General features: G+C 36.4%; 2 protein-coding genes across 2 annotated transcripts in view; one reads left to right on the plus strand and one right to left on the minus strand.

Annotated features, from left to right (window-relative positions):
* Positions 1-352: 352 nt before the first annotated feature.
* Positions 353-12,231, minus strand: part of LOC149541629 (carbon-sulfur lyase) — a 29,199-nt gene continuing 17,320 nt past the window's right edge. The window contains exon 2 of the mRNA XM_089796809.1: positions 353-1,166. Coding sequence (XP_089652935.1) covers positions 603-1,031 — 429 coding nt within the window. The 5' untranslated portion in view covers positions 1,032-1,166 and the 3' untranslated portion in view covers positions 353-602. The remainder of the gene's footprint in view (positions 1,167-12,231) is intronic.
* Positions 11,221-12,221, plus strand: LOC149541630 (uncharacterized). Its single transcript, XM_089795634.1, has 2 exons — positions 11,221-11,831; positions 11,954-12,221. Exons 1-2 carry the CDS (start codon positions 11,221-11,223, stop codon positions 12,219-12,221), a joined length of 879 nt encoding a protein of 292 aa, XP_089651760.1.

Here is a 12,231-nt window from a genome sequence, read left to right on the forward strand (position 1 = left end):
TGGTTTTCTTTTTATTTATCTTAAATATATTCCAAAATTTGTGCTTTAGGAATGTCTTTATCATCTACACTTGGACAAAATTTAATGCCTTATCAAGTGATCGCGCACAAGTGTCTTTCTCACTTGATTGTATGATCATGAAATCTAAATATACGATAATTACAAATTTGAACATATTCTTCACCACTTGAAAATTGTTGTAGTACTATTTCAACATATTTCCAAATGAGTGTGGGTTTGTTTTGAAGCCAAGTTGTGTCATGAAGTGGTAAATAATAACCATTGTAATACATAAGAATTTAAGATAACAAGTTCAATAAACAATTTATCTGAAGAATCAAAACAAATGAAATTTGAAAATAAAATTATATAAAAACAACTTGAGTAATTTATTCAAAGTTAGCAAGCATGGAAATATCTAATACACTTACTTTAAATAAAGATTTGGTATTTATGCACCCCTTGCACCTCCTTTAGGTGCAAGTACTAGTTTGTACTGTTATTATACACACAAGGATTCGTTTCAGTTGGGTCTTCTCACCCGGAGATTTACCGTTGGACCAGCTTCTTATCACACTGAGATTTACTGTTGGACCAGCTTCTTAAGACAGTGACGTCATATCTTGATGCGACTTTGAGAAAGATGCAATGCCAGATTTTTCGTAGAACTTCTCCCAACCCATCCCATCATAGTGTCTGATTTCAACATGTTTGATGGTACCAGGATCAACACAGTTAACAGTCAACGCTACCCCGTCTGGATTGGAACGAGGAATATAGTATGAAGTTATGCCACATACTTTGCAGAATATATGTTTTGCCGTGTGTGTTCCAAATGTGTAGGTGGTGAGGCATTCTTTTGATTCTTCCTGCAACTGGAAATTACATGCTGGAACAATGAAGTGAGTGTTGCCTCGCATGGAACAATTAGAGCAATTGCAATTCCATGCCACAACATCAGTTGGTGCTTGTACTTGCCATCTCACACCTCTACAATGGCAACCACCCTTATGAACTACAAGATCGCCCATTCCAGCAATGGAGGATCAACTTAACAAACCTCCTTACCCAAGGGCTATATATGCTAATTCAGCAACCTTTATACATCACAGCTGTAAATGGTAGACATTTAAAGCTGGTCCTGCTGGCTTATTAGACTAAACCGTCTGCAAAATCACTAACAAAGTTATTTTTTACTATCAATATTCAAATTCAGTCGTCAAGAGACTGAAATTTAAGATAACAATATGGTTCATGTGAATGAGAGACTAAATTGATTCATATCATTTATATCCAAATTAACTTGGATTTTTAAAATTACATCAGCCTTAAAAAGTGCCTCATAAAAGCATAGCATTCATTAATACGTATTCATAGCACATAAATGTTCTTTCGGAAACAGTCTATTTGCTCAGGAAAGCGTTCCCTTCTCTTTTCTATGCATTTGTAAATCACCATTATTAAAGCGTAGGTTTTCTTTGGTTCTATAACATTGTAATTTAGCTTTCTTTGATGGTCACAGACTCACAAGAACCCCAAATTACCGGTTTCCTAAACTCCAACTCCCAAAGCTGCTCTGATAATTTGTGTCCACATAAGGTATGAAAGCGACCTCTACTGGTTGCTGCATCAAGTAACTCCGGTTCAGTTCAGCTAAGCCACTATCTCATTCCCTATCCCAGTTGACTAAGGGATCTGTAGATAGGTAGGATATTTCTCACTCTGCTGTGAATAGACAGAATTCAATGCAAAAAATTCTTGAAACATCCTAACATGCTAAAACCACTCAAACATGGATGCAATACTGAGTCATGAATGAAGTAAATACAGAGATATATGCAGCCGTGGAAAATAACAATGGAAACACATACAAAACAGAACACGATCAATTTTGCCCTGGAGAAAAACCCAACACGGGGTGAAAAACTCTAGCTCGAGAGCAATTTATCCTCTATTCCACAATCAAAAGGAATGTATAGATGATTACGATACCCAGTTGGCATCAATGAGCTCATGCAACCGGAATCAAGAACTTATTACCCCTGCAACACACACTCACCTCGCTCAAGCTTGCATTCAAACTTACAGCTCTCATGAAGATGGATGTTTACCACTACAAAGAGAGATCCAAAACCTTCCTAGGTGTGCCTACAGCTTCTCATAAATGCAAGGGAAACCAAATTGGCCGAGTTGAGGATCAAACACCAAATATTCCGAATTCTTAGTGTGTGCGCTTCTTAATTCAACTGTGTAAACTTTATTTGCATCAATGTTTCAGATCATCCTCAATGATCCATTATCAGGATGAATGAGAGGTGTAGCAAAAGATGGCCTGTCACTCACTGTTTTGTATTAAGACCTGTCACTGGTTCCACCAGAATGACTTCATCACTTTCTAACAAATCTGTCAAGGTATACAGGCATTTACAGCAGAGCTTTACAGGCTTTTCAGGGCAAACATGTGTTCAGTTCATCTTGCAAACTATTGGAACTGCCAAAGTAGGTTTTCTGGGTTGTTTTGGGGTCTGCTTCTTTACATGTAGATTTCTCAAAGATGCCCTTGCACATCCCTAATCAACCTTAGTCATTTCCACAACCCTGATGCAGCAATATGATGACAATTCCTCCCATTAGTTTCTTGACAACCCTTAATTGAGTAGGGAATTGTGTGGCCCAAATAGTCCACATCATGACATGTTTTCAGCAAGAACAAGGCATCTGAGATGGTAGAAGGATCTACAGAGATAGTGAAAGGACTTTCAGGTCATCCAAACAACTTGGGTTCATCAATGGCTAAAGTATCTTGAAACCAAATTGTGGAAACAGTCTGCAGTTGCACACTGAAAGGCAACTTTTGAAATTGAGCAAGCTAGTGCAATGGTGACTACACTTATGCCATGGCACTTTTGCCTTGATTCCCATGGTGGGTTGTGCCTGAATTTGACAAAAAAGAAGAGTAATGGGGAAACTCTCTCTCCATGTTCATTGGCATTCGGACTGTCTACTTGATTCATCCTTGCTAAACTTTGTCTGTACACTTGCGAGGGTCATTTTGGTCATTTTTAGAAGCCTGGTTTAGTGTTATTGTTAATGTGAGTTTTGTTCCACTACAACATACAGAACCAAACACTCAATGGTTTGAAATGAAACACCAAATACTCAATCCTCTCTTGAATAAGGTCATTTCTCATGCTAAACTTGCAAGGTAAGATCATGAAATGATCAAGGTTACTTCAATTTGTGGATACTTGCTCAATGAAATGATGCAATTTCTGGGATCACTAAGGGATTTAAGCTATTCACTCAAGGCATATCAACTGACTTCAATAAATTTGGCTTCACAATGTGCAATGATAATATAGTTTTATTATTTACCAATTCTTGAACTCTCAACTTCAACCAAAAATTTAACGTCTTGTACTTCTACTCCTTACTATGAATGCAAGGAAGTATGGATGAACTTGGACTCTAATAGAAGGAATCTTGTCAACGACTCCACCCACCTAGTGCAAGCTTTTAAGGTATAGTGGAACGATTTTCAAATCAATATGTCCTCTTCAATCCCATAGATAGATGCAAACTAAAGATTGAATATCAATTGATGTTAATTGCCTTTAATTACTAGCTTACCACACAAGGGACACTTGCAATCAGCAAGAAGCTAGTGACCTAGTTTATGTCGATTCAAGCAAGTAAACATCCACAATTTCATTCATCCAACTAAAATACTCGAGACAAATTATATTCTATCTCAACAACTTGAAATGAAACCTATTCTAAGTGACACTTGCAATCAGCAAGAAGCTAGTGACCTAGTTTATGTCGATTCAAGCAAGTAAACATCCACAATTTCATTCATCCAACTAAAATACTCGAGACAAATTATATTCTATCTCAACAACTTGAAATGAAACCTATTCTAAGTGAGGAATTGAAGAAACCATGCAATACTTCAAAGCACCATTAAATAATCCACCATGAAGGCCAACAATGAATCATTGATCACTTTGATAGCATTATGGAAACAATTTCATCAAGTCTCCCACTCTACCCTAAAACTAATCCAATCTCTTGTCTATCCTTCTAACCCTTTACACATGAGAAGCCCATGTCCTTTTATAGGTGCTCAATTACAATGAAGGGCCAAGATCAATTCAAGATCAAAGGCAAAGATTTATCCCTACAAACCCTAATTAGGGTTGCCACCTTATCATCCAATTACCTTAAGGCAAAATCTGTGAGCCAATAAGAAAATTACAATGTTTTTGAAAGCCAATGAGAAAATTGTACATTTGGCAGAATATGATTGAATGTGCTTGTAACTAGGATTGCCTGATTGGTAGAAGACAAGTAGGTGCCACCTTAGCATCCTCATCTTGTAGACTTGATCAATCTTTAGGTGATGAGAAAATATCTCTTGATACTCAAAATTGCTAAGCCCTCAATTGTGATGGAATATTCCCTACTTGCCATCTTCCAAAGTTTTCTCATTACTATGACTTGAATATGCACTAGCAAACTTGGATCTTCATCTTGCCTTGAATTTGTAATTGGATGATTTGATTTGAGTCCTTCTTCTCATTTGTAGTCCTCAAGCTTGAGCTAACTCCTTGTAGCATCCACTTGCTTGATATCTTGAAATTGACCTTGCCATCATTTCCTTGCCTTCCATGCCTCTCCCTTTGACAATTTACCATGCAAGAGAAGGAAAAAAACATTAAGTTCATGAAATGATAAGCAAACATGAAAGAAATATGACACTTCTCATGAAATCAAATCAAATCAACATTCTGCAAGATGGACTTTCCCAAAGATTTCTTCAGGACCCAATTCCTTTATTTTCTTGCAAATTTCGAGTTTCAATATCATAAATTGATTTTGATCTTGTAATCTGATGTCAATCTTAATAAAATCTAGGAAATAACTAAGTTTTTAAGTTCAAAACATGCCCAGATTTCACTTTTATTACCTTCCTCATCTCAAACTTCAAGAAAATCTGCCTTTATGTGTGATAACTCTTCCTCTCGATAGTAGTCATAAAATAGCACCTATTGTCCCAGAAAAAATTCATTTTCAGCTCATGATGGTTCGCTGCAGCTATAGAGATAGTTTGCTGCCTTAGAAAGGAAAAAATGCCAGTCCAAAATCGCTGTCTTGAAAAAGGAATTTTTCTGCCAATTCTAAGAGAGAATCACTGCCTTAGAGAAGAGACAAAAGTGTGTGTGTGATCTCAAAATGAACTCACCCTTCCCCCCTTATATAGGTGGTGAGGCACTTGAAGAGGCTCAACTTTCTAGGGAAGCCAACTTGGCGTCTCCAACCCGATAAAAATCATCAAAATTGATTAGTTTTCAGCCCACTTAGGCCAACCATGTTAATGTTTCTTTGAATGCTAGATCATCCTTCGATAAAATTGCCCCCTCCTACTTGCTGTTTGGTGAAGCCTCTTCCTTGCGGTGGAATTCTTGAGCACTGAAGGATTTTTCAAATGCCTCCCTCTACACATCAGATTTTCATCATTGCGCAAGTGAATCCAGTCCCTTGCTTTATGAAATAGGGGATAGCTGGGGGGAGGGTTTAGTTCATGTCATGTCCTTATCAAAGTGGGAAAGGATAAAGTATCCTTGGGGGATGGCGGATTCAAGGAGTTTTCCTTGATCATCAAACTTCCAGCCTATCCATTAATGACCTTAGCTCAATTGAGTTTTGTCCATTTCTCCAAGTTCTTGCTCTCAACTAAAAGCAAGTGCTTCAAGTCTAATCCATGTCTATGAGGAGGCAATAATAGAGGGGTGGAGAGGATTTTCCAATTGTACATTTCATACCCACTCTTGTCTTGCAACCCCATACCCTTCCTTTGATCTGATTTTGAGCATCATTTATCATCCCAACTTACCTCATTTTCTTTTCTGCAACTTAGAGCCCCATGGGGGAGTCAATTAGTCCAAGGCGGACTTTAGGGGAGTGTTACATCACAAATTTTTCCCAATTTAAATAATCAGATAGCTGTTATGTAATTCATGTGAATGTTAGTTGGCCAGTAAATCAGTTGAATATTATGATCATGTGAAATGGAAATACGGTTGTTCTATTTAATTAATGTGAAGATGACATGTTAGTTGTGCGTTACAATTTCAATAGAAAACGAAAATTTATTATTTTAAAGAAATTTGAAAAGTTCGTTGCTTATTTGAAATGGTGGTTAGCCGTTATGATGATTAGAAAAATGATTTTCATTTATAGTTACCTTGATTTATATTAAGGAATGTGTTATTATTGAGGAAATTCTTCCTTGTTGTAGAACACGACGAAGGAGGAAATATTGCCAAAATGAAAGCTAGGATTGGGGCATTGAAAGTCCACTGACAAGCCATCAGGTATGGATTATGACCATCTTGGCTAAGGATTTAATGACTAGGCAAGCAAGAGTATACCTTAAACAACCATGAGCTAACCAGTCAGTTCATAACACTTATCAAGAAAAACATTAAGCATTTGAATAATAATATAAGTTGTTACCTTTTCTATCTGAGATCAATGGGGAGCCTCCTGTTATACTTCATATGTTGACACCATGGTATCAGGACATCTATACTTGCACATATATATATATATGATCGTAAATCAATATAATGATACAAAAGAAATGTATGGTTAAATTTATGCATACGTATGTATATGTGTGCGTACAATTAGAGATGACAAAGATACAATGATGCCAATATATTTTAAAATCATTTGGAGGGAGAACCTTGATAATTATCATTAATATTTGTTCCTTGTTGTTTTGAGAGATTGCCTATCTTTCCATTGGGTTTTATTTTCAAATGCTCATTTCAAATATTTCAACCAATGGAGTTACTTATTAGAATCGATTGGAAATGTAATTTCTTTATGGAACCAATATCTAGCTTTGCGTCCACCACCTCGACCTTTCTTGTAACCGAGCATGCGTTTGCGGGCTGGTTTATATATTTTCTTGCCAAGGCTATGTAAGCATTCTTTTCCGAGTCTTTCTTTTGTGCTCTATGATTTCATTTCTCCCTCAAGGCAATTTCCATAAGCCAAGAACTGCGAACACTGCAGATTTCATTGAGCGAGCTCCATATCTTTCAAGAGCCTAGCATGTAGCATTAGACGTGCCAAGACTTTCTTTGCATTCATATTTACAGAACTATCATTTCCGTCAGCCAGACAAGAATAGTAATCTCTAACCGCACACGGCAGCGCACCTCTTTTAGCAGGTTATGCATTCATTATTCCTTTGTTTATGTTGCAGCATAAAGATCGTATGATAATAATCATAGATGTGAACATCATAAGTTGTCATTTTATTACAAGTGATCTGCTATACCTATGCCACTTACAGATTTTGTATATGATATGATACTTGCAGATCACCAAAATACTTATTGTGCATATTGTTAATTTGGCTAGCTTATACAGAGGTGTTGGCAATATGCCTCTGAGATAAGAACAGCATATGATGCCATGATAAAGATTATGTACAATGTTTTGGATTTAGAAATACAAATTGATACCCAAACTAAATCTATCACAAGATCTCCTAGGAAGAACCCATAAGGACTGAAATGTCAAGACAAAAAGGTGGGAGGAGAGAACATCCCTACAAGAACAAGATGTGATCAGTAATGAAAATATATAATTACAAAACTGCATAAAATAACTGAGTCAGCTCATGGTTGTCCACTATATAACTCTTGTTGTCAAGTCGAGTGGTGAGTGATTGGGCATACTTAGTAGCCCACTAAAATCATTGGCCAAGGTAGGTTAGTGGCATACTTGTCATAGCGATTACTAGAGATCAAAGGGATAGCTAAGAGAGGATGAGTAGATGGAGGATATCCACAGCCTTGTTTGTTGTCTAGTCGACACTCTAACACTAGGATGCTCAAATGGCAAGATAGCGGTAGCCTAACCCGGGGTAGGGAGGGCCTTTCTAAAAAGAGATTGTGTGGGGATAAGTAAAGGTCCGTGATTGGGAGGTTAAGCCCATGGCAATGCTTCTCCTCTCCACCAGATGTCGAGGCTTGCTCAACACAATAATCATCATCTGCTTCATGTATGGTACTTGGTCCTTCTGGACATTTCATTTATCATTGTCATATTACTATATCATGTTGTTAAAATTGTTATTTCATTATGTTATCATTTTGAAAGGTTGTAATAGAAATGGAAAGGAAATAGATATGGAAGTTATAACTATATTTCATGTGAATTAGATTAGTTCGCTATTAATTTTTTTAATGATGAATTTCAACATTTGAATAAGTTTGTTAAATTTCTCTTTCATATGAAGTGGCTGTTATAACTGTCTCTTTGTTATCCTGTTATGAATATAGATATATTTTTGTTACATCCCAATTTTTGGCCCATTTAAAATAATCATAGTCGTTATATATTTCATGTGAATAACAGTTGGATGGTTAGAAATAGTTGAATGTTATGATCATGTGAAATGGAAATTATGATTGATCGTTTGATTCCTGTAAACTTGACTTGTGAGTTTTTTTTGGGTGAATGTGGCAGGCCACAAATATATTAAAAATAAAAATCTGATTCAAGAGCTCAATGGGGAAAGAATCAGAAAAGAAACCCCATATCATCACTCAGATACAAGGTGCATAAAATAAAATAGAAAAGAAGTGTTCATATGGCACAAGCCACTGCAAAAGGGCCGAGCAAGAAGTTAGTTCGTTACAATTTAAAATGATAATTATTATTTTACAAGAAGTTATAGTTGTTAGTGGGAATGGTCGTTAGTCATTGTGAAAATTTTGAAATACTTTTGATTATAGTTATCTTGATGTCAAATTGACGAATATGTTATTATCATGGGAATATTCTCTTTGGATGCAGGAGAAGACGAAAGGGGGGGAGCATTGCTGAACGGGATGTAAGGATTGGGGCACCAAAGGTCCATCAACAGGTTATCAGGTATGGATTCTAACCATGTTGGTTAAGGATTTTACGGCTAGGCAAGCAAGAGTATGAGCTACCCAATTGGTTCATTAAGAAAAAAAAAACATTAGACATATTAAATAACATAAATTGTTACCTTTTTATATTTGAGATCATCGATGGTCATCTATATGTATGTATGGATATATATACATATATACATATATATATATATGCATATCTATATATATATATATATATATATATATATATATATATATATTGACACCATGTTATTTTTAACATTTGTATTTGCACCTATGTGTGTGTGTGTGCGCGTAAACCAATATTTTGATACAAAGAATCACATGATTAAATTTATGCACATATATATATATATATATATGCACGTGCATGATGCCAATATTGCCAATATATTATAGAAATCATAAGGAAGAATAACCTTTATGTGTATCTTTATTATTGGCTCCATATTGTTGAACGATTGTCATTTTCATACCTGCTCATAATTCTTTTAAAACTTTAAATTGGTGGGAGTTACTTGACAGATGGTAGGCCATGCATGGCCACTCTTTCTTGTAACTAAGAACATGTGCGAATGATTTGTTTATTGCACTCTCCACTACCTGGGAAGTATTCTTTTCTTCTCGCATTGTTTTGAGCATATATTTTGCAAGACTTTTCTCTCTCAACCTCAAGCCAAATTGCAATTTCAGTAGAAAATTTATTGTGAATCCCTGCATCATAGTGAAAATAACAAGGCTGTGATTGTATCAACTCTGTAGCCAATGGTTTCCAACAAGCATCGCGTTGAAATTCATTTCTCTTGAGCCGTGCTAGGGAGCGCATCAACCAACTACAGGTTGTGCGACCATTGCTCATGCTTAATTTCCATATATTATTTGTTCATTATTGATTCGAATGTTGCAAACAATGATGTAAGTAGTATTGTCATATTGGCATTGTTCATCTTTGATAAGGACTGAAGCAACAGTGATCGTATTAAAGGGCTATAGAAGGTTTCCTAAGGAACTGTTATAAAATTTCCAAACATCATTTTGATGCTATACTTATACGGTGTTGCCGATAATACAGACCCGGAAATATCATAAAATGATTTGCAATCACTATGAATGTTCCATGATTTTTTTTTCTCTTGGCATATCTTATGCATCAATATCTATAAGTAAGCATCGATATGTTGTTCTTCCTGAACAATCGATTTGGCTTATACAGAGGTATTGACCATATAACTCTTGAGATAAGATCAGCTCGAACGATAAGAATAATGAATTGTTAAATTTGATACTATATTGTTCGTGATTTCGGGATCTCCCAAGATACACCCAAGAGTGGAAGGGTCAAGCATTAAAGGGTGGGGAAGGAGAAACATCCTTGAAAGAACAAATGGATGTTAGAAAAGAGAAAGTAAATAAATGATAAAACTGCATATACTAAGTCAGCTCATGGTTGTCCAAATTATATTTCTTGTTGTCAAGTCGAGTGGTGGGTGATCAGGCAATAGTAGCCCAGTGAAATCCTTGGCCAAGGTAGGTTAGTGGCATCATAGTAACGAGAATCGCTCAAAAATCGCCTGAATCGGCGATTCCACGACCAGATTCATGCTAGGCGATTTTTTTTGCATCGTGAATCAGTATCGCTGATTTCTGGGCCATGAATCGTCAAGCGATTCATGTAAAAATCGCCAAAATCGCCTTAAAAAATCGGCCATGAATCGTCCACGGCATGTAAAAAGGGAAGTTGGAATTTTTTTTAAAATCACTTGTTTTTTTCACTTTGTTTTTTACCTATTCTCTTTGTTATAACCCTAAAGGGCCTTCTATTTGTTAAGCATGAGTAGAAGAGAGGAAAAGTGAGAGAGAAGAAGAGAAAAGAAAAGCCATAGGTTTCCAACCGGCAAGAAGGAGAAGCACCAAAGAGATCAGCAGGCCATTTGGGGAGCCCATCAATTGCTTTGGGAGCATTAAGGAGCCAATATCAACAATCCTCAACTCATTTGCAAGAGGTAAGTGCTTATTTTTTTTCTTGCATGTTAGTGTATTATGCATTTTTTGTTAAATTTTTAGTGTATTATGCATTTCTTATTAAATTTCTATAGTTTTCAAGAATTTTAGTGTAAATCTTGAATGTTCTTTATTTTTACTAAGTTGCAAGCTAGGGTTTGTTGTTTTCTAATTTTTATTAGCTTCAAACTTTGATATTTTACATAAAAAAATTTATTGCAGCAGCCTTTGCTCTCATTTTTCGCAAATTCCAATGGATAAAAAAGATGAATGTTGGAAATATAATGAAAAGTTTCCTGGAAGAACCAAATATCAAACAAAATGCATGTTTTGTAAAGAAAAAATAACTTCCGGGGGTATTTATAGATTGAAATTCCACATTGCTGCTATACCTGGACACGATGTTACAGTTTGCACTCACCAAACTCCTGAGGCAAAACGCACTTGCTTAATGGCATTAGAAAAAATTGAAAAAGACAAAGCAAATAGGAAAATGCAAGTTGAAGGGTTAAGGGGTATTGGCTCCCATGTTCCCGCATCCGCAGCCGCATCCACATCTGCATCTGCATCAGCTTCCGCCTCCGTAGGTTGTGTTGGAGAGGGTTCTTCTAGGCCTCCTTTTTATCCTAGTTCTTCTGCTCGTGCTAGTGCTAGTCGATCACATACTGAGACAGAGTCCCACACCAACCTATTGCAACCTAGAGTGCAGAAGAACAGAATGGATAGTTACTTTGTGCCCCGCACTACTCTTGGTTCCCAACCCACGCTTGAGGGCATGGGTTTGAAGAAGGAGATTCACGATGCTGCCAAAAAGGAGATATGCAAATTTTGGTACTTTTGCAACATTCCATTTATTGCAGCCAGGTAATTGATTCTTTTTTCTTTGTTTTCTTTAAAGTTAAAATTAAAAGTAAAAGTAAAACTTTAATTATATCTACTTGTTTTATAATTTGAGTCTTTGACATCTAAACTTTTATTTGTGACAGGGCTCCTTATTGGCAGAATATGATAGATGCGGTTGCTATTTGTGGTCCGGGGTTTAAAGCCCCAACTGAGGCTGAGTTGAGCGGATACCTCCTGGATGAGATGGTAGAGGACATGAGGGTTGACCTCGAGGAGAACCGAAAGGAATGGATTGCAAAGGGTTGCACCATCATGACTGATGGTTGGACCGATAGGAGGAATAGAACACTCCTCAATTTTCTTTATCCTGTGGAGGTGATTGATCATTCTACTTTCCTACATACATTGTAAATTTTGATTT

Source organism: Cupressus sempervirens, chromosome 8 (assembly GCF_028749045.1).
Source record: "Cupressus sempervirens isolate cs-2001-9-10 chromosome 8, ASM2874904v1, whole genome shotgun sequence".
Taxonomy (NCBI): domain Eukaryota; kingdom Viridiplantae; phylum Streptophyta; class Pinopsida; order Cupressales; family Cupressaceae; genus Cupressus; species Cupressus sempervirens.

Coding starts and splice junctions, on each gene's coding strand:
- LOC149541630 (XM_089795634.1), top strand. CDS start 11,221: ATGGATAAAAAAGATGAATGTTGGAAATATAATGAAAAGTTTCCTGGA. Junction 11,832..11,953: donor ATTCCATTTATTGCAGCCAG/GTAATTGATTCT, acceptor TATTTGTGACAG/GGCTCCTTATTGGCAGAATA.